This window comes from Sinohyriopsis cumingii, chromosome 12 (assembly GCF_028554795.1).
Source record: "Sinohyriopsis cumingii isolate HCF-2022 chromosome 12, ASM2855479v2, whole genome shotgun sequence".
NCBI lineage: Eukaryota > Metazoa > Mollusca > Bivalvia > Unionida > Unionidae > Sinohyriopsis > Sinohyriopsis cumingii.
This window is the reverse complement of record NC_142972.1, coordinates 55,673,099-55,697,790: the sequence shown is the minus strand read 5'-3', so window position 1 is coordinate 55,697,790 and position 24,692 is coordinate 55,673,099. Positions and strand designations below refer to the sequence as shown.

The 24,692-nt window shown below is 32.5% G+C and overlaps 1 protein-coding gene across 3 annotated transcripts in view; it reads left to right on the top strand.

Annotated features, from left to right (window-relative positions):
• LOC149786496 (uncharacterized) overlaps positions 1 to 24,692 on the top strand; it is a 104,823-nt gene that overhangs the window by 57,644 nt on the left and 22,487 nt on the right. The window contains exons 3-5 of one of the 3 annotated variants that reach the window (XM_089976976.1): positions 13,479 to 13,511; positions 17,902 to 18,121; positions 23,348 to 23,805. In XM_089976976.1, the coding sequence (XP_089833102.1) occupies positions 23,442 to 23,805 (364 nt within the window). In that variant the 5' untranslated portion in view covers positions 13,479 to 13,511; positions 17,902 to 18,121; positions 23,348 to 23,441. The remainder of the gene's footprint in view (positions 1 to 13,478; positions 13,512 to 17,901; positions 18,122 to 23,347; positions 23,806 to 24,692) is intronic. The other 2 variants (XR_016424930.1, XR_016424931.1) reach the window with 2 other exon arrangements.

Genomic DNA, 24,692 nt, shown 5'->3' with positions numbered 1-24,692 from the left:
GGTGTATGTACATATTTTAGAGTCGTCTATAGGTAGATTTAAAACAAGCACACAGTAGATGAAGTTTTATTGTATAATAGGTATAGTAGAGAAAATTCTATACAACATTAAACACAAGAAAGCTTTGTCAAATTCTCCACAATCTAGTTCTGGCATGTGCTGATTAACTGATTAACTACAGACTACTCTATCTCAAATTGATAGTTTGGCCTTTCATTAGAATAAGTAAGAAGAATACGCATTAGTATGCATATAGGATTTCCCTCGGGATGCGCTAGAAGTAATTTGTCGAGGACATGCTAGCGACATGCATGCGTCATAATGATTATTTCTGATGGAGACTGGATACTAAACAACAGCATTCTTCTGAAATAAATTAACAGTATGGTGCTTAACTGATGCAAACCACAACGGTCGCTAAGTTATTAATTGCTGTAACAAACTTCTTCTGGCTGAAGTCCTGTTTTATACGTGTTTGAAGACTATAATTTGGAATTTTACACAAACAAGAAATATAAGGCTTGTATGGCCGTTTGGAAATTACGAATATGCCAAGGATTAATGAGTTGTTGTTTTTTAAAAATGTTTACCAGATTATTAACGGTATTTATATTTTCTTAGATTCCATTGTTTTATTAAAATATATTTATGAAAACACAATCATCGAATGAAGATTCTAATAATTGTACATAGATATTAATCTAGTAATGACAATCGTGTCGAGCAGGTTTAGAGTTGTAACCCCAATACAGTGATCAAGTTTTGCATTCGACACTGAAACACCATGTGACTTTATTTTGCTGTTATTGACGTAAATAGAAAAGACATACAAAAATGGTACTATCAGCTGCCTTGCTTGGCGCTCAGCATTAAGAGGTTAGTGTTAGGACTGGTCGGCCTGGTGTCAGGATAATGTGGCTGGTTGGGACATACGCTATACGTCTGCGACATAATGCCACAGCGCTAGACATCACTATAAACTGCCACACTGCAGAAATCGTAGCGATATTACTGAAAATTTGTTGAAATATACGTTACAAATCCTAATCACACACACACACACACACACACAAAAGACTTACTGATGATATTTGATAGCATTGTTTCGCTGAAAACATTATATATCTGCCATTGACCTTGTCCACCAAGATGTACCGTACTATTCCCCCTGCTCAAGATGAATTAACGTCATTAACATTTTCAGAGTATATGTATTTAAATTAGCTAATCAAATCAAAATTCAATTCAAATCAGCAGTAATCACACGATATAGACAGAGTAAATACAGCTATGTAATACTTCACTTTAAAATGGGCTTCCTTCCTAAAATCTAATTTAGCAGTTGAAGATATATTAACCATAAAAAGATGCAACTTTACATTTTATGTGGGGAGATGAATAAGAAACAATAATTGTATAAGCTTTACATGTTCGTTGTCAAAGTTCTGTGCAGTTATTTTAGTCACTAAAATGCAAGATCCCTTTCGGGATCGAGATCGCTGAAAATGATTGTCATTTGCAATATGATTTGTATAGACACATTCTAGCTTACTAATATGTATATGCTTAATTACGTATCGGCTTGACATAAATATTTAGTTGTGTTTGGATTGGGTAACTGAAATAGTGGGTGTATTGGGTACGTTGTAAACATCCTAAGGGTTAGACGTTCTTTGTTAACGAAGGCATGACATTATAATCAAAGATGATCATCAAAACTGATTATTTTATGGGGCAAGCTTGAATTCCATTCAGAACCTTTAACTCGATAGAGTTGTGCAACGGATTTTTTTTGGGTCTGATGTCTGTCTTGTGTCCGTTAGAACTATTTTGTTAGCCCTATTCCTTAGCAACTTGGAGCATAGCTAATAATATTTTCTTTGTACCAGAACCAAGCACGATTCCTGCAATCACATATCCTAGAATAGACAGTGTATTAACCGAATACGTTAACGTAGAAACCACATTTTATAAAATGAAAAATCTACAGCGAATTATTGAATCTACAAATATGATCAGCTACAATACATATTTGTAGTGGCAAAATAGCTTAGTGCTTACTATCTTGTTAGACACGTGTATAGTGCATTTGGTTCCAAACTATAAATAAGGTTACTAACACAGTTGAGTTATTCTGTGTCTAAACAAGATCTTAAATTACCATCGTCTGGTCCTTTCGGTACAAAAATGGCGAAAATGTCGGCTGGTAGCTTCGTAATATTTGATAAGGCTAAGACCATTCCTTGTGTGTGTGTAAATATGCAAATCAGCAAATAAAATATTTCCCGAGACAAGGTGCAACTTGAATTTTTTTCTTCTTTACGAATTAACACCCCTCATAATTTGTGTATTTAACACAATATCGGTTAAGCTTTGTAAAAGCATAGCATATATTATTAAAGAATAAATAACAACATTTGCTGCGTAACTGGTATATAAGTTGTCTATGCGTGTTATTTATAGATTTTGTTTAATTTCCTTGGAGAATTATTAAGATTATGTGCATATGCAGTGCTTTAACAAAGTTACTCAATGTTATTTCCACATGAAGCCAGATATAACTTTGCATTAACGTTGCAGAAAAATGGATTATGTTAGCTGTAGCTGAGGCGAGTCTGATGCCTAGTATTCTAGTCAGAGGCACGTGATTCTGTTAAAAAGGAAACTATCGACACGACCTCATCTACCAATTTTATCACAACGTGACCAGCTCGCGTTTCGAAATCTGTACGTTTTCTCATCGCGTTCAGCCACGCCAATCTAAACTTGTATCAACGTGAAGTAAACCTTCCAAACATTTCTGTAAGATCTTTGCTGATAATTTATTAGGAACTTTTTATCGAAATCTCTCTGTTTCTTCGCATCTCATGTACTTGGATCGACTTTGGAGGCACACACTTCGTATGTATCGCCCAGTTAATAGGCTACATCGATTTTTTTTAGCAGTTATTCTTTACCCATGTTTGTGAAAAGCAGAAACCTCGAATCAAAACTGAATTGTGCTTATCCGCTTCGTGACATACCGATTCAAAGTACGTGATAATAATATTGCATAAAATTACTCTGACAAATATCTTACAGTTTTAGGTGTCAAGAAAAGCAGTCAGGTTTATAAGACCGTGCCCAGTCAGCTGAGTAAGAACCATATGCAAAAATGTGTTAAAGCTGATTCTTGTATAACGTTTAACTACAAATTCGAGCTAGACTTTACGTCTTTTCTCATATACATCACAGTGGATTGCCTTCCCTTCCTTTGATGAATATAAAGCCACAATGTGCAAAACTGGTGGCAAATTCACTTGCTCCTGATTGTATCTTATATGGTTTTCGCAGATGTGTTTCTTTAGTGTTGTTACTGGCAATTGTGAATAATATCGAGTAGAAATAATCAATTCATGTATTTGATTAGTGCTCTTTAAAAATTGTATTATGTTCTCCAGTCCTTAAAGATATGGATCTCTGATATCATGAACGTCATAACATTGTCAATAAAGTCCTAGTGAGTTTGATGTTAGCATTTTTACTTTACGTTTAATCGGCAGATTGTAGGTTGTGTATTTTATTTATTTTCAGATTGTGTCGACAGAAACAAATGATGAAATTTTTAGACATGTCGCCTGCAATTAATATGCTAATAAATATACAATTGCATAAAAAGATGTATAACGTCAGAATCCTGATGTGAATGACTACAATTTTATAACATTTAACATTTTATTCAGAACAAAAGTCTGCTCCGATGCTAAATTTCAAGAACTCTTACTTTGCACAATCCAGCAACGCATGGCTTTATTTATACAGATATTCTCACTTTGACGACGTTTAGAAAGCGTTAGGATCGTGATGGATTTAGGTAATAATATATCTGAGGCAGTGGTTTTCAAAAATGAATATGGAGATTATTTCTATCCCAACAACAAACATGCAAATTAAAACAAAACACAACAACACGCAACAATGGCCATATTTATAATTGGAATAATGAAGGCTTGAGATGAATTATCAAGTCCGTGATATACGAAGACAGTAAGAGCAAGACAAATATATTTTGAAATGAATGGAACATTTTGAACTGTTGAATTAGGAGGACACGATCAATTACAACAAAATACACACATCTCTCATTATTATTATATTATATGTTATACTACTTCTATCGGATTATTCAATTTTGTTTTCGGATCAAGACTGGTGACAATTCAAACTTGCTTGTTTTGTACTTAATAATAATTGTCAGATGGTATTCTGATCTAGGATGTTTTGCCAACTTAAATAACTTATACATGGTTGGCTTAAAAATCATTTTACTAAAATGTTTTTGGGATTTTGAGGTACTGACATGTCTTAATGTCTAATCTGGTCAGACAAATGAAAATACGTATGTCTCAGTACATGTTTAGGACTTGCATATAAGATCTCTTTTTGCTCATATTATATCGACATAGATTGTTGCATGCGTGGTTTGTGTTCAGTTCGACACTTCAGTTGAGTTGCTTCCGTGTTTTGCGTTTCAATTATTTTAACCAGGATTCGGAGATGTAGAATACGCCTGGTGCGCCTTAAACATGCTATAGGACACCACTAATGGAGGAAATAAATGCTCAGCAGTTGGGAAGTTAAGTAGCCTAACGTCACCTATTCTTCATGGTAAAGAGGGGCATTATGATCAGATTCACTTCAGAGATATCATACATAAGCATAATGCAAGGGTCACTTCTCATATGTGCCAGCTTAAAAATAAGCGGAGAATATGTTTGACAGTGTTCGTTACGTGTTCCTTGTTTAGAAGTACCCTAAATTCAACTTGTATGTAATTTCCTGTTACTTACTTTCTTTAGACTGGTATATCAGTTTTCCTTTTCCCAAGCAAATGACCTTCTAATTGCAGTGTATCAACAATTCGTTTGAGTGGCAGATGTTAGAAAAGTGGACAATTCTTTCTGATTGGTATATATCGATTCTTCCAGCCAACTTCAAAGTTATTCTGCTTTCCCAGCTGAAGGAAATGGTACATCCCTTTTCCTTATTGGTTCTTCGCAACAAGAAAAACATTTTCACATCGATGGTGCTGAAACTTTCTTGTTTGTTAAGAAATGTTTCTGGAATTAACAATACCGATATTCCTCTGAACATATCATGTTAACAGTGAGTATTAAATGTGCATGAGTACGACTTGTTTCTTTTCATTTAACAGGCGTCACTTTGCATTGTAAAATATTACGATTAAAGGACCAGTCAAGCTAATGGGAAGCACCAGCCTGAACCTCATTCCGATACTCTAAGTGCACAGTATATTTATTTTGACGGGCAGACTCGTAGCTTCCACTCGAGTCGTGTATTGTAGTATGCACTGATTAGAAGCATTTCCTTCCCATCTTGAAAACTTAATGTTCCACTCTTAATATTCTTAGGTATATTATCTTACAATCTACCATAATTTTCTAAATCACATTGGGTTGGCGTCTTAGAGGAAATTTCATTGTTAATTTGTATATATAGGGTCAATGCTTGTGGTCATTTATAATTGGACATAGTTGATGTTTCACTATGTAAAGCACATTATTTAGTTAACTGTGGTAGCACTTTGTTAACTTAGTTCAATTTAGACAACTTTTTGAGTTTCATCTTTGAGACATAGCATACTTTCTCAAATTCACTCATTACATGGTGCTACTAAAAAGGAATTAGTATGTCACTAGGGGATCAGCATTTCGAGCAATGACGTTGCCGATTTCCGCAATTATGGTCATTAGACTATTGATATCAATTTGATCATTTAATTCTTTGTGTCAATGTGATAATTCAGAATGTGCGAAATTTGTTCTCTTCTGTCAACATATTGACTTGATTTTTATATATTGGATGTCATCGACATTAATTACTTGTCGTAATACACGTATTAGCTATTTAGTTAACCGTCTTCTTTAGTAATCAATACCTTATGTCAAATGCTTTTTAAACTGATGCAATGTCATGAATAATAATTCCATTTTTTCTTGAGAAACTGCTTCAAATAATATAGTAAAACAAGTGATGTCTTGTTTGATTGAAGCATGTCCGTATCAAGTTATTCACATATGTATAGCGTCTAGGAACTAATTTGATAAAAGTTTAGTAAAAAGGTCAATCAAGTTTAAAAAAATTCTGAAGTATAACTCAAATGTGACTGAATTCTAAAAGTACTAAATAAGGAGTTAGTTGGTCTCTATACACATTAAAGCCGATTTTGTATTTATACAGACCAATATAAACTAGGTACAATGGAAAACAATGTACTATGTCATCTTGCTACATCAAAATATATAAACAAGAAAAGGAAAATATTTCTTTTATACCTTATGTCTTATCAGTCATATATGCTAAACGTCAATACGCATAGTAACACGATAGCAATTTTTTTCTTGAGATTAGTTGTCAAACAGGGTGATGAAGGCATTGTCTACTGAACGATACTACTTAGGTATCAAGGGATAAATATGTAACTTAATCACCAGTGATGGACACTAGGTACCCGATGTATTTTATGACAACACTTTGTCGTTTAATTTGCGACTGAAAACGTAGCGATTTCGCTTGCTCACAGTTGCAATACTACCATCAAGAAATGCTTTCTCTCTCCTTGTGCGCGCACTCATACAAACACATGCGCGCACACACACACACACACACACACAAATACAGAAGAAGACTACGTTAAGTTTAATAAATTTTACAGTAACACACGGCAATAGCTGGAAGTACTGGTTGTACGAAACAAATTCAGCAGGGTCTTCCAGAAACAGCTGAACCTACGGATTTTTAAAAAGTTTTTAAAGCGAATTTCTCCTAGACTTGGACTGTGCTCACAATTTACAAATAAAACTGATTAATATGAACTTTATCTACTGAGTACCTAATATACCTTAGGCTGGATCTTCTAAATGATGATCTAACCGTACACGAGATGGATTCCAAAAACAAAATCCTGAACTACTGAGTGAAGAATTTTCGTATTTTTATTTTAGTGATGTACAATCACTGTAAGTAGAGTTCAATCCTGTAGTGTAGCATAGGTATTAGCATTAACTAGTCACGTATTTAAGTAGCTCGCTAGGATACACATATTTATATTACTTTTGTGCTTCGATACATATATGAGTTAGTCTCATGAGGTTCGTCTTAACCCGACTTTGATTAAATTATGTCCTCCAATGTTTTCAAGATCATCTTTCGTGGTTTTACAACCCATCAAATTTCAGACTTCACAAATAATTGAGTTTTATCCATACATTGTTGAGCACCACTTAATTATAAATATCTATAAACATCTTATTGGACCTAGAATTACTATTCAATCAGAACAGTACACTAACGTTAATAATTGTTGTCGTGACTATTGTGGGGTCATTGGTTTTTACGTTGGTTTAAACCTTTAACATCCTTATATCATCCCAAATTACTGACATAGTGACATTCTTTTGGACTCTCAATGTCAGATATTTTATCCTCGTAGCAGTTATATCGATTCGCGTTTGCAAAGTTTTATATTACAAATAATATTATGTCCTTTCATTTTTTATAAAGTGCAATTAAACTTTTGAATGAAAAGACATCCAATATACATGAATGATATTTATCAATTGCAGCGCAAAAATGGGCAACATAAAGTATTTTGCAGGCATGGAAGTGATAAAGATTATTCAAACATAAAACAACAATGCAGGAAATATAACTATATTACTTTCAACTCGGTAATGAGGTAGTCAATGAACAATTGACAGGTCAGACATATATGTACAGGGCAAACAACGTAGCTCTCATACATTCATTAACATTGCTGGAAATAAATTTCCCCTAATAGATGCATCATGCGTTAATCTTCCAACCTAAGCTATCGGTAAAATATCTAAATGACATTAAAAGTAGGACGAGATAAAAAGTAAATTAAACAACTAAAATTGACTTCTGCATTCACAACAGCAGTTGTCTACGTATGGAAATATATATCACAAACAATTAAAGAACAATAATTTAATCCTGTACAAAACTTGCCTGAAAATATTACATATGCTTTCTTCTTCTTGTAGCTTGGCAAACCAATCATTTTCAATGAGTAACGGGTACTTAAATATATTATTTTATAACATAAATATGTATGTTCATGCAAAGACTGCTTTTGAGAGTTTAAGAAAAGTTTCGTATTCCAGAATAAAGAACATCATGCTTGATAACATTAAATTTGCTCGATAGTTTATTTGTAAATTACTAATATATTATTATTATTATTATTATTATTATTATTATTGACAATTTGGGAACGTTCATAAGAATCCTGCAGAAACCAAACTTCTAAATCTGAATTATTTTCTGGTCAGTATCAATATTTCAACAGTGACTTGAAAATATCGAAATGTAAAAACAAGCTCCCAATTAATAGAAGAGAGCAAAATATACATATTGATAGTGAATGTTATCAGATCTTAATATGTATTATTTACAGAATAATGGTTCTTATCAATAGTGTTAAAAGCACGGTATAATATATTGTACATTTTTGTGGTTTAATATACTAGATACTGCTTCGCTGCCACGAAGAATAGTATACGTTAAAATCGGACCCGAACTAACAGTACTCTAATCGAGTAGCACAGCAATCACCAGAATCAAATGATCAGTGATTATGTAACGTAAGATCTACTGATGCTGGCAAATTATTGTAACACAAATTTAATCCATGTTCTATTGTTTTGCATGGCTAAATTTGATAACCATTGAATTAAAGATGTGTGCGAACGTTTGAATATGTACGACTATCTCCCATAATAAGATTGTTTTATAGGTTTCCACCTTTCTGCCAATCAATTAAACGATACATCTGAGGTTCCTCCTATTCTCTAATGCGATATGTCGCAACACACCAGTCAGATCAAGTAACCTTATCTCGAACTAGCCATACAGTTAAACAGAACGAAGTAAGTTAATGGATCATGGTCTGAGTCTTAGCCCAAACACACTATTACCCTAAGGTAATTTATTTTGTATGAATCTGCATTTTAAAGTGTATTTTGTGGCCTAGTCTGGATTATAACAGATGTTGTACCCTCAGTTTGATAGGCACTCGCTGATATTTTAGTTCGCAATCAACAATCAACGTTCGAAACGTTACCTGCCCAGATGGCATGATAATTGAACCTCACCTTTGGAAGTTTGAGCTTACCCCATAGTGTTACAAACTGGGTTAAAACAATACGTGTAATACAATATGCCTTGTTTTAAGGAACTCGCAATAAAGAACTTTTGTTTTCCTTTTATCTTTGGTTGCACCTTAATAACATATGCCAACAACTAAAGTAATGAAACAGGATAGAGCATTTAGTAAAATGCAGATGAGAAGAAAAGGAAGGGTTATAATGCATAAATAGAAGGGCAAAGAAAGTCACATACACATATTTGTTTGACTTATATGTAATACATTAATGTATATATATATATATATATATATATATATATATATATATATATATATATATATATATATATATATATATATATATATATATATATCTGTCTGTGTGTGTGTCATAGGGAAAGAGAGTTGTTTAAATAATTGACTTTAACAGGATAAATGGACAAATATTTTCTTATTAAACAGATGTGTTAGATTTAGTTGTGGCAACTTGATCAAGTGTCCGTATTTTACCAATATATGCACCAGCGATTCATCTCTTTAACAACATCCGCAATAATAAAAGCTAGACGTTTTGTAATGATTTATACATACTCACAACAGAATCATATCCGAACACTTATTTATATCGATTTACCTATATGTTTGCAGTTTACTAAACAAACAGCAAAGAAAGAAACATATTATAAAGTATTCGAATAAATTTCTGGACTCTTGAAGTAGTCCACCATCTAAATTACATGCAAACATGATACTAGATTATTGTTTTTGCACCCCAGTCTAAAACATGATTCGCACGCATCGGTTGAATAGCCTGTTAGGCACGAGTACCACAATACAATATTTCCAATATATGCCAATGGTTGACAGAATTTTAAAGCATCTAACACTATTATAGATTGTATACCACCGTATTCAATAAAACAATCAGCAAAGACGACACGATACAATATTTTATAAAAATAGAAACAAAAGTCTTTATATATATTTATTGACAGCCATCAGAAAACCGGTCTATTTCTTGCGTCATTTAAACAGGCATCATTTTGGCAAGATAACTAAGCTACATATACTTTGGAAACATTTCTCTTTGAGCGGTACTTGGATCAGTGCATATATATATATATATATATATATATATATATATATATATATATATATATATATATATATATATATTATTTTTCAAGTTAAGTTATCCCACACTCTGTTTTTGGAAGATTCATTCGAAAGATAATCATTTCTATGCTGTTTCAAAGTTCTAAGATTTCTTATTGCTTTTGTAATATTCTGTTATGGTCCTTATTCCCATAACACATGATAATACCGTATAAAATCCTTCGTTTCTTCATTTAGAAAGCTACGTTTGAATTATGTAAGGGTACCAAATTATTAGAAAAAATACTCCAGTTAAAAACATTCAACAGAGACGATATATAGACTTTCATTTATAATTCAAAACTTTCTTTGATGGATAATTTTTACAAATAGGTAACGCATGTGATAATTCTTTTCGTAGAGGAACTTTTCCGTTCTTACATATTTCTTTCTTTCTTTTTTAACGTCAATAACATATCATTTCTCTCCAAGTTTTCCAAAATATTGCAAACTGATTTGTTTAATGTTGCAACTATCTCAACGCTGACTACTGAGTCATATGCTTACATTTTATTTTGGTTTTATTGTGGATGAAATAAAAACTACAGTTTTTCTCTGCATAGCACTTCTCAAATTACAGTATCAAAGGGCTTTTAAAATATCTATTGACTATATCAATGCCACATATTTACTTTCAGGATCGTCTGCTAAAATATTTGCTATACAGGTGTCAAAAAGCCCATATGAATTTTTTAATACTGGGGAAATACATAACATTTTATTCATCAATTTATACTTTCTATTCTGACTTTCACCAAGTGACCCCTAAAGATGTTAACATATTGGCATTTCAAAGGAAACGGAAACTCTCGATGTAAACAAGCAGACTGCACACTGTTTCATATTCTAGAACAATGCATTGAAGTAAAGAATATGTCATCTGCGTACAACATTTGCAAAATCTAGTTTTAATATGTTTAATGCATATTAAACAAGATTGCAGAAGAGAAACACATCAGCAATATCACATATGTTGCTTGAAAAGATACTCTCCCATCCAAATATGGAGACCGTGTAACTAAAGAAAATCAAGTTTGATTCGAAACGCCAAGTTGACAGTGTTTGGCTGTCGTTGTCAACAATTGGGTTAGAAAATGAAACTTGCTTAATGAAATGACTACGCTTGTTGCTTTCTTTATATTCTTGATGCTTTTTGGTTCGAGGTTCAAACAAACGGAATGGTGTACGAATTATACGCAAACATTAAAAATAAAATGTCCACAAATTCCGCTGGAAAGTCAAACCCAGTCTTTTTCTCTTCAGATTATTTTATCTCTCTTGTTTGAGCGGCGATCCTTTTGTCTTTGTTTTAGACAATCTAGACAATTGTTTATTTTTTAGGTTCAGAGTATTATGGTCTGATTATTTGTGTTTATTTTGGAGACAGTGCGTAATCTTGTATTGATGTGAAACCAGATGTGTCGTATGTGACCCATATCAATATTTGTTTATAATTCCGTATCTCAAATATACGGCAGTTAACCTAATGCGAGAATTTTACCAAGAGTCCACTTTGATTATACATCAGAAGAGCATATGATTTATTAGGATTTAGATGCTCTATAAAGTGCTGACTAATAATTGTAGAGACCATAAACGGAAAATAATTGTGACCCATTTTCTATTTTTGAGAGAATGCTCGTTGCCAATCCAAACATATTCTGTGTAGGTTGAATGCTTGCATCAACGCTAGAAATTAAAACCTGACTTCAGAAGGACAAGGAACAGATAGAATGATTATGTGATGAAAATTATTATCTCTGCTCGCATGTTTTTGCTATATTTGACGGATTTGATTACTTGACTAGAATAATAAAGCAGAAACAGGAACGGATATTATTCATATAAAAACAAAGTTTTGTGTCTTTGTCTACTACACTGCTTTTCTTGATATTATTTGCAAGGATACTACACATTAGTGAACCAGTTTAGATCAGTATGGCAAAACTAAACAATAACAAGCAAGGAGTATGTAGCCGCAGCCGGTACGCAGTCGAATATGTAAGTTATTATTGTCATTATTCACTCAAAATGAAAGCATTAAATAAAGTTGAGACCATAATAGCCTTTACACCCACATTTGCGTAAGCGTAAGTTATATGACTTTTCGATATGTTGTACATTAAATTAGAAACTACGGACAATGAAACAGTCTGCGCATACATGTGATCCCTCAGAACTATTTTTAGAAAGAATGTGCGTTCGGTTGGCAAGATACTTAGATTAAAGTAATGTATTGGGTAAACAATTGTTTGATTTTAAACATTCATACCCACCAGCTAAATATTTAATTTTTTGGGAAAGACTATATTCCAATGACAGCCTTCAAGAGGTTTATGTCCTTGTCATGAATATGTTAATTCATTTGTATTTTTATATATAAACAAATGCATCTTTAATGGCAGCTAATTCCATTGCATACAATAAATGATACATGATTAAAATGAATTGATTGGTTACAATCATACATATCGAACAGATTCCACATTGTTAACGTAAATGGAACAATGTCAGAACACTAGGCCTTAACCTGCTTGGGATCTCACAGTACAAATATATGGAAACTTATCCTCGTTTGCTGTCTAACTAACATGGATGTAATCATCAATTCTGACTAAATTAGTTTTAAATGTTAATGACAGTGAACGTTTCGTCACACAAATACCCTATTTAATATCTCAGAAGCTGTGAACAGAACATGAATCCTGTAATCAGTAATTAGTTAATAATGAACTGCCTCTTCACCTTGGTGTACAAGATTGTATTCATTTTTAGTTCAAATTGTAAACAGAAGATTTCAAAAGATTTCAGTGTTCACTGTAATGTATGATATCATCAAGTTGGTTCCAAATATCACTGAAATTATTTGTCTTTTTTTTTGCACCAACATTTATCCTGAGAATTAGGAGCAAATTGCATAGTGAATTTTGTCAGTCTAGAGACAAAGTAATTATGCTTTTGTTTTTTTAAACCTTGTTTTCAGCATTGATTCAGTAACATTTAGGTTTTTTTTTTGTTCCTGGTAGTTTCCTGGACATGGTACTGGAAGAGCTAAATTGATATTGACGAAAATAAACATTTTAGTTAAATGAGAAATATTTTGAAGAAACAAATAGATCTTCCATTCACTCATCTTTTCTTTTCTTTTGCTGAGATGGTAAATGTGAACAAGAGTCCAAGATCATGGGTGAGTCAGCATATTTATATTGTAATTTTAAAAGAGCATCATATTAAAAATAGTAGTGATAATGATGTAGTACAATGTGCAAAAAGAAACCCTTTACAATGTTTTATTATATTGAATAAAATATTGGAATACCTTGCCGGAGATTATTATAAATATTGCAAACAATCATATCTGAAACTGAAATAATATTTCACCTAAGAGAAAACACTGAAATTACATAAGAAAGCAAATTTCTCAGTTGCTGATTTTAGTTAACTGCCTTCTCTCGATGCATTATTTTAATCAGATAGCAAATAAATTACAGCAGTATTGTAGCCATTAAACACTGTGATTCAAAGTTCGACCTATTATCCTCCAACATCTAGTTATTTCCAAGGGAAACATTTGCCTATATTTCCTTTTACTTTATTTGTTTTTTATTGAATTGTGGATCTTATGTATTTGATTTGTATTCACTTAACTGTACCGCGGATGTGACCTGTTCTAATTTTGCTTTAATTTTATACTGATCCGTAAATATTTTGCCACTAAATTTGGAAACAAGGTTATTCCCAGTTGTATTTTAACCTACTTTTTCCTCTCGTCATAAGGCATTGATTTTGAAAAATTTATTTATTGTTTTGAATTGATTATTATGATGTGATTGTGTTTATTTTGATATCAGTTCACGGTAAATAATCTGGTTTTGACACGTGTCCAGAAGTGAAAATCTCTTATCCATGGCACTTTTGTTTACAGTTCAGTTTCTTAGAAATATTCAACTTCACCTAATGTTAGAATTTCACCTTGAGTTACTCGCCATTATAACAATAAAAGCAGTACGCATAACGTTTCAGTACTTGGAGTAAATATATCCTCGTCAACATTTTATTATAATACAACAAAGGGCTTACCACAGACTACAATAAATATTACAAATTTGAAAAGCAGTAATGTAAGAGAACATGCTGAAATTACAGACGAAAGGAAAATTTGCATTACTTGATTTTATGTAAATGCCTTTTCTAAAGAAGTAGAAGTAATTATTCTTCAGAAAACATGATGTTTTGAAACATATTTTACCCATTGAAAATTGTAATCCATATTTCAATCGATTATATTCCACCTTACAGTTTTTCCCAAAGTTTCCTCTGATTGGATTGTGTTTGGCTTTATTTGATTGAATACTATATCTTATTTATATGCATTTGTAATACATCGAGGATCCTATTTGCATTAATGTCCATACAATTTTTATAGATAATTCTAAGTTTAATTAGTGTGTCTAGCTTTTATTGAGTAAATGTGTCACTTTTGCATAATGTGCTAGCATGAATTATTGCATATGAACTGCTTCACCTGTTTAATGTATTTTTTATATTGCTTTCAAGTAGCTTACTGTAGTCTGTATATCTTACCTAAGAAGTAATGCCACTACTTCCATAACTTAATGTATCTGTAGTCAATGGTTTTGATGCACATAAGTTCTTCCTTCAGCATTTCAAACTAAACATTGATCCACACTATAGGAGATGTCGTATACTAACACATGCTATAAAATATCATTGATACGTTCTCTTATGCAGTTCAGTCCATGCTTACAACCAACAGTACTTTGTCGGAATGTTCCTATATAAGGTTGTGCGTTCTGATGCACTTCCAGTGAATTTACTTCCACCCATTGGAAATCAACCATGATAACAACATATATGGCACAGGAACATCAATATCTCATAGCAAACAAAGTTGATTAGGAAAATCATGGAAATAAATTTAATTCAGAGTTCTTAAAGATGTTCTTTGGTTATTAGAGTTTTGATTTTGGGTGGTTTCTTCACAAAGGCTTAGAAGAATAATTGAAGAGTTTGAATGTAAGAAAATACTTGTAATTTGATTTATGAAAATATAGGTGGTATAGTGTCCATTCTGTTCAACACAAGAATGTGTTCAAATGTTACTATATCTTTGCTAGTATCATATAAAACGGGAGAAAGTTTGCAATACTATTATAAAGATTATTAGAGCTGTCTCTTTAATACTATAAATGACAGTGGATAGTAATATCTAAAAGTCAGTTCTTCCACCTTGTCTCAAGTAAATGTTTATCACCATCAACCCTCGAAATTTTCAATGTTTTAAAACTTGGGTTGCCCGTAAGCAGAATATATTAGATATAGTGTTTTAACTATTTCATTTGATTTAAAATTTAATGTGGGCATACGAAACATGTATACTGCATTTACTGTTTGGGCTTTATATCTTTTGACTTTGTTTTTTTTACTGATTTTGATTTGAGTGCAGAGATTCAGATTCAAAACATAAGTCAAAGGAGAAAGGTAAATTTGCCTAACTAAGTATAAAAAATGCTAAGATTCAGTTAATAAGGAAAGGAAATGGAGAAAACATGCTGTTAGTACGACATTGCTTATTTTTCCATTGGATAGAAATTGTAATATTTTGATAGTCATATGAAACGAAATCGAGGACATGGAATTAGCTGTGAACAGTATATGATAAATAATGAAAAAATGAGTTTTTCCTGTGTTATTTTTAGCATTGTCATTACAATAGTGAAAGGACCATGAATAGCTATATCTTCAGACTAAGGTTATTGTCATACTTATCACCACAATGATGGCGTCAGTATTCTCAATACTTCGATATAGGATGTAAATAAATACAAAAATCAAGCTGTACAAATTGCAGTTGATACGTGATACATCTACTGCTAATTTGCATTTATTCATCGATATTTATTTTGTCCTTTGAGAAATTAATAATTTACTTAGAGTAAAATAAAAAACATAAAGAGAATGAGAATGACAATGACATGACGTGCATTTATCTATCTATCTATCTCTCTCTCTCTCTCTCTCTCTCTCTCTCTCTCTCTATATATATATATATATATATATATATATATATATATATATATATATGTAAGTACAGTTATATTCCATATACAGTGCTACCTTTACCTTTACCCTCATTTGTCATTCAGAGACCCCAAGCACTTTAGTTTGACCCCAAGTTATGGTAACAAAGTTATTGACTCTCAATCTTGCATCCCTCTGGTAAACACTGATAGAGATAAAAGGTTAACATCCCAACTGCTTCAAGTTAGAACGACGGTGATGGATTTAAGTAAGACCTTAGCAGAATGGAAGTTTGTAATTTCCAAATTTCACAACGGATAATGCCGTGCTATCCTAACAACCGTGTCCCACATGTCCTTGTAGTTCAGTTTATAATTATTCAGCAGTACTCAACATATCTCTGGTACTACTAAAAACCTCTTTACGTAGTAGCGAATGTTCTCTCAGTGAAATCGCCTCATACAATGCATTATTATGGTCATATTGCGAAATTGTCGTGGTCAGTTCCGTAAATGTTCTAAAATTATTGATGCAGTGATATTATACATAAAGCTTTGTGATCGCATAAGCAAGTTTGTAAGCCATATTTCTTGTTTTGGATTTTATATGCACTATTTTTATATCAACTATTATTTTGCTTGTCATTCATAATTACAGAAAAGGAACTATAATGTACTTTGACTGAATATGTATCTTCTAATCATTTCGTATCCAATAAATCCGTGTCGATAGTCTGGGCTACATAATGCAGGATACAGTTGCAACATCCGTACATCACATTCAGACTATGGCCAGTACGTTGGAGTACCGATTTGATGCTGTGATTTAGGTTAAACGGTTACCCGTAATACATTAACCGAACAATAACCGACTGCATCTCGGGCAGATTTGTTAGATTATTTCCATTTAGTATTTAGATATGGCTTTTGAATAAGAATCCCTTAGTAATACGTTGTATTTACATTTTCATGTTTTTATACATTTGTACAAATACGAAGTGTATTTTGCAGATGTAAAATTTGAAAGGCCATAGAACACAATGGTTAAACTATGTAGAAAAACATTGAAGGTTAATTCAGGATATAGATAAATACGAATACAGAAGGTTAGTGCTTTAAAAGGTGAAGAAACTAGAGACATATCTCTATCATTTGCACATCAAAAGAAAATTGTCGATTGCGGGAAAGTACAAAACTGCTAAAAAGTTTAACTTGTGTAAATACAGAATTTCAGCTCCATTTTGATACTATTGTCCCCAGTAGTTCGGTTGCCTTTAAGACGAATATCCACGTGACCATTAAACTAATTCCATATATTAATGTGATTTACAGTTACAGTTTTGTAAGTAAAATTGCATATACAATTTATTTAAGTACTTAAAGCCGTCCAGCTTCTAATTTGTTTCTTTTTTTAATTGATTTTACTCATTTAAACTACTGACTACTGCAAAAATTGGAAACATCTAAAATTGGAAACATCCAGAAAAGACAGAATGGTAGAAGAGAAAGGTAATTGTCTTTTTTTTATACTGTCAGTGAGGACTGTCGGACAAAGCCAGATAATAGCGACTAAATTTCCGTCATCACTGTTCAAGCTTCCTAAATCCTTTCTACATTGAAATAGTTACCTGTTTGCGTACGTGCATCATCATCAGATTTAGCCCACAACTCAAACAAGGCTGCGGGAAGCTTCTAGAGACTTAAGGTTTAGAAGTCAAATGTCCGGGTCGCCGAGGACTGTTTAAAATGACATTGGGTGAGTACCTAAAGCTACGTAAAGATCTGAAAAGTTGATAAACTGGTGATCTTGCATCAGTTTGGCTAAACTCATGAAACTATAGTTTTGGTCAACTTTTGCTCGGACTTTAAATATTGGCTTATATTGTCACTTTTTGATGAGTTTGATTGTGAAAAAGATCCACGAATATAGATGAGGTAATCATGTATCGGAATGGCTGAGTTGGATACCACACTGGAGACTATATTTGTGATCTTGCCGTCGATCAGACTTGACTATATGCTTATATCGTCGAGTTATTTAATAATTTCGACAATGAGCAACATCGATGCATATTATGGAGATAATTTTGCATCTGACTGACTGAGATTGCTACCCACTCCGGAAGAAATTTTGTCAAACTTGAAATATTGATGATATATTTAATGTTGTGGATGCACTGAATAAGAAGCATACGGATGAAGTGAGCTTGTTGCCACAGCTCTGATTATGGTTTTTAATATCAAACTTAAAATGTTGGATTATATAATCAAGGTCTTGAATATGTTTGATAATGTGCGCGATCGACAGATATTGTGAGTAAATCTTGCATATGCTTGACTGAGTGGCCACTCCGAGTTGAGCAAACTTAGATCTTACTTTTATAGCATAAAGATGGCATATAATTTCAATAATGAGCAAGATCGACACATAATAATACGATTTTGTATCTGATAGGCTGAGCTTCTTTTCCGACTGGATGCTATATCTCTGCTTGCTGTTTGAGCAACCTTTGAATATGGTTTAGTATCTATAAGATACTGAGAAGGATCCACAAATATTAATCCGATGATCTTCCAACTGATTAGTGTCGTTTGTTACCACTAGGAAGCCATATTTTACATCTGATTTGATCTACTTTTAACATATACTTATAATTCTCAGATCTCTCAAGACTTCCATTATGAAAGGGGTTCCATGTATTCACAACTTAGAGTTCAGAGCTACAGATCATACTTTGAATGTATATCGATAGCTGTCATTAGCTGCCGTTCAGACCATCTCGGTTATTTATGAAATAAGGATTGACTGACAAGTTGTGAATGTATTGACATCACCGGGCTAGGAGAATGCATGATTTTTCTGTAGTTAACAACATACATCCGAGGCATAATTTTATTTAGCCAGAAATAACTCGAGCGATATGAATGTGGATTCACGCAAATTAATGAGGTGATATTGTATGAAATTTGCTTAGCGTGTTACCACCTTATGGACTTTATTATTGATCCAGGTTTGATCAAATATGTAAATAGGATCAAGTCATCCAGATCTTAAACGAGGATAATTATGAACAAGATCGAGGCACATAATTGAAGTGCTTTGCATATGATTTTCTGAGCGTGTCAGCACTTTAGTGACCCTGTAAAGGATCATGGTTTTAATGAACTTGGTGCGTAGCCTTACGATATCAAAGATATTTAATTGTTTAGTATGGGCAAGATATGTGCATTCTAATGGTGTGTTCATGCATATGATTGGTTAAGCTTCTTGTCACTTCAGAGATTGTGTTTTTTGATCCGATGTTAATCAGACTTCGTAAATAGGCTAATATCGTCATTTATTATTTTTAGAGACACCTATGCATACTTGGCGATAGTGTTGTATTAGAATTTTAACAACTATAAAAGATGTGACTTTTATTATATTTCGCTGAAACCTAATAAGTTGTCCTCCGTCATTTAGTGTTTGATCAAGTAAGAATATGAGTGAAATTATTGGCGTGAAATTACATGATTGATTGAGCTTGTGTTTGAACTTTTGATAAGAGTTTGATCAACCTTGTTGTAATTGGTTTTTTGATAAACTTTGTTAAATACGTTTATATTATCATAGTCATTGACACGATTTTTGACAAGTGGGATCTGCGCATGCTGACGAGATAACTTGAATCAAATTTGATAAACATTTTACTTCTGTAGATATATACACTATATTTTTATGCAATTTCGTAAACAAATCGTTGAATATGTTTATTATCATAACACCATGGAGGACTACATTATGAGCAACAGACTATGCATATTAATTGTACTTTGGTAATAGAACATTTTTTATCAGGATATAGTAATAAAGGCCAAATCAGTATTATATGACGTTTAAGAGATGATCATATAAGCTGTGTTCATACATTACTTCATAAGACATCTTTATTAAATGGAAGATTGTTAAATTAACTATACGTCAGGTGAGTGATATTAGGTCCGATTGGGCCCCTAATAAGCTGTTGGTGCAAAATGAGGCACCTAAAATCTTTTCCAAATTTGTTTGGGCTTGCTACAGTATGGTTAGAATATGTTTTTATATCATCATATGTAAAAGCAAAAGCCATATACTGGCGACAGAAGAGAATATATTCCCTAGTTTTGTCTCCTCTTTCTTCTGAATTTTACTACTATTTTGATACATGATGAATAATACGGTACAAATTTTGGCGTACATATAAATTATTCAAATCGCAAATTACTCTTTTTAAAGAAATTTGTAAAAATTTAATGTGAAGAAACCAACAGTATTTGTAATAAGTTGAGAGCCATTGGCCCATATCAAACCTCTAGCGTCCCGCTTTCTACTTGTATTTACTCTACTGGCCATAGATCATGCAAGCTTATGCAAGGTTGTCCATCATTCATCCATCTGCTAGCAGTGGCCATCCTTAATTATTGTTATCACTAAGCCTCCTAAACCGATGGCTATATCACTGTGACTTCTTTTGATGTCTAGGTGATCCTAAATGAAAATGGTATAGGGAAATACATGATTCTTTCAGTAGAAAACTTCTATGAAGTCTGTTTGGACAGAATCAGAATCGTGCCGATCAGACTTCCAATAATGTAGTCATGATTTCTGGGTTAAAACGCTTATTTTTGTTGCTCCTTCAAGGTCGATTTTATAGTTCGTTGGGGTTTGCACCAAAACAATTATGATGTCTAGTGGGTTCTAACTAAAGTTAGTGCTCATTTAACATCCAGCGTGGCTGTCATGGTTGTCATCTTCAAAATCGTGTTATTCTTCAAAATCAGTGATGGCTTGACACCTAACAGCTTAAAGGAAATGGACTTGGATTCCTGTGAATTCTATTCAGTCTGTATCTCATCCGTTCAATGGTGAGATGTATATTAGCTTTTGGTCCAACATTAAAATGCAACATCCCTTTGGAATATTTTCTCGGCTCTATATTATGTTTCGCTTTCCAACACATTTACTGGTAACATAAAATGGAGCTAAATGTTGGAAACAAAAGTATGTTATAACAAAGCTTCTTAAGTTAATGCATGACAAACGGCTCCAAATTTGGGGTATATATAACAAAAAGAAAATAAAACAAGTTACTGTTATGTCTTTATTAAAAAACATTAATGCATATTATTCATCAAACATTCCCCTAAACAAAGTAGCACACGCTACCTATCTCTATATCTGCATTGCAAATCATTATTTGTATTAGTTTTACATTATATATGGCAGAGCTTATTTTCAGAATTAACTGACATGTCTATGTCGTGTAGCAGTTCAACGCGAATACATTTCTAAAATTGTTTGCTAATATTCCTATTGGTTTCATTATTATTATTATTATTATTATTATTATTATTATTATTGTTATTATTATATTATTATTATTATTATTATTATTATTATTAAATCACTAGGTACAAAGAAATTAGTAAAATTTCAGGATGTTATAAAATAGCTATTCAAGTTAACACATTAGAATAACACTTTGGCAATTGTAGGCAAATACTTTAAATATGCCGTAAATTACTGTTAGTATTTTGTTGACGTTATTATAGTTTGTAAATAAATAAGGGAACTATTATTTGTCAGAAATTGCAAGCAACAAAGAGGAACCATTTTGCTTCGAATGTCATTTTATTTCTTCCGTAAGTTATAATTATGCTAAAGCTTTTTCAAATTTCTCAGGTCTGTCTATGACTCGAAGCAGTTTAGTATATTTGGAAATAATCAATGCATTTTCTAAAGTACTTATATAAAGTAATACATGTCAAAAGGTTGATATTTGGTGGTATATTTTCAGATATCATGAAGATTACAATTAGTTCTTCCTTGAAAAATGAAACCAAACGTTGAAAATAGATATTTTTCGCACGCATTTGCCCGAAATAGTAGGATATGCTACCGATTCCTCTGCTCTCTAAGTAATTTTGTAAAATATGGGAAATTAATGTTAACATATTTGTGAGAAACGCAACCATTTTGACCATGTTATTATTATTATTATTATTATTATTATTGCAGTTCTTCTTGTTGTTGTGTGTTAGGTTATTTTCTGTGTCAAAACTGTATCAATGATGTGAAAATGTAGTGCTCTTCATTTTGGATAAAATACTTTACTCAGGTCAAGTTTTCGTTAAAAAGAACTAAAAGAGCTAAGGAACATTATAATTATTTGCAAAATAAATTTCCAGATAAAGTGACTTAAAATACATGTTTCCTATAATAATCAAACTTCTCAAAACTTCTTCAATAGGTTTCAAATACGTTTGTGGCCATTTACGAACAAATTTCTTCTTGAAAAGTCTCACTCACTTTGGGAGTTTCGACTTGACCCTTCACCACCTATGCATTCCGTTTGTTGTCTGCCACTTTTCCATTCATGTATTATTTACGTTTCTGCTGGAATGTCTGGTTTCCATCAGGAGATAACTATTTGGGGAAACCATGCTATAATGCAACTGTTGTGTCCTATAACAACCGCCTGCATCGTGTTCGAACCATAATATAGCAAAAATGTATGTCGGGGTGGGAGGGGGACTAAATACAGTTATATTCTAGGGTATGGCAATGATTGTTTTCCTAGACAATTTTATAAAATATTCAGGACTAAGATATCACGTGCTTGATGAAAACATGTATTCATATTTAAGAACGTTAATTACAAATTGTAAGCAATAGCTTCTGAAGCTTAGTCATTTTGATCTGTTTGATATATTAGCTGATATTTTGAGCTATGTCAGGGGAAAAGGGACAAAAAATAAACATGATCCAACTGCGTCTAAATCCAAATTGGTGTTCTAATCAAGTGCTTTATTTTAGGGTTCTTCTGTATAGAATTACAAGTCAGATATGGAGGTATGAATTGTTATTTATATCTGTTTGTTTATCCCGACTGTAAATGCTTTCTGCCTGCTCAGTGGCAAAGTTGATACAATGCTCAATATAGCTATTTCTTTGCATTTCCAGATCATCTTGAAGCTTGGATGGTTTAGAAATAAAACCTTTGAAAAATCATAAGTAGTTGCAGTCCTATACATACTTGGAAGCATTCTAGAGGAGAATGTCATCGAAATATCCCAGACATTTACCCCAGCTCCCAACTGCAAGATTCAATGGAATATGCAACAAAAATAGCTGCGCCAGACAAGATTACTCGGTACCAATTAATGTATCATCAGAAAGTGAGATTTCTGCGTCTAGCATCTATCAGTATTCTAAAGAGATAACATTACAGGGAACAACAATACGATATGAAACCAGTTCTCATATATCTAAGCAACATTCTGTCGATAAAGAGAACATTGAAATGCTCATACATCCCAAATATGAACAGTGCCGAAGCCGTGTTGCCTCCAATGCTACGTGGTCGCAGTTTGAATTGTTCGATATTGCTACTTTAGTTCAAACTGGATTTTGCAAAATAGGTAAATGAACGGACGTACTGCATTTTATATAATTGAAAAACCTTTATTTTATTCCTTTACTGTTGTTTTATTGTTCTATATATTGTATGCCCCGGAAAACAGCGTACAGTTTCTTCTAAAGGCTACTTTAGTATGAACTTATGTTCTACAAGATAAGAAATCTTTAAAATGTAAACTGGAGACTACTAAAACCTTCGGCTAGTGAGATATTTAATCATTGATTGCACTCTCGTACGTATTATATTTGTGATAAAGCCATGGTAAATTGGTTTTGCCATGATAGTGCGACTCTATAGTCATAAGAAAAGTAATAGAAGAAGAACAACAAACAAAGTTTGTAAACCGTAACCACAAATTTAATTTTCTAAATTATACAATTGAACTTTCAGGAGGAAATTGCAATATTACAAATTACATCTAAATCATTACATTACATCTAAAACGATCCCAAAAGTTCTATAACAAGTCCGAATAAAAAGTGTTTTTAACAAATTCAAGGTCCAGAATGTGCTAATCTAAGAACAGTCTGGAGTGCATCATCGTGTCATTGCCCAAAATCTCCTTGAATGAATTCAGAATCATCTCCAAATGCTTAGTCCAGAGCATCACATGAGCAGCTTCTAATTCAAATGAATGGACGAACCAAATCATTCAGCTCAGGTTAATTCTAAAGAGAACATTAAATACGTCTGTAGATTGGTATTAAAATAACAACAGTAATAGGAAATATGAAACAATAATTGTGCATATATATATATATATATATATATATATATATATATATATATATATATATATATATATATATATATATATATATATATAACCACTTCTCTACTAAGAGTGTTAGTCGCAATTCATCCTTACCTAGCCTATTTCACGATTCA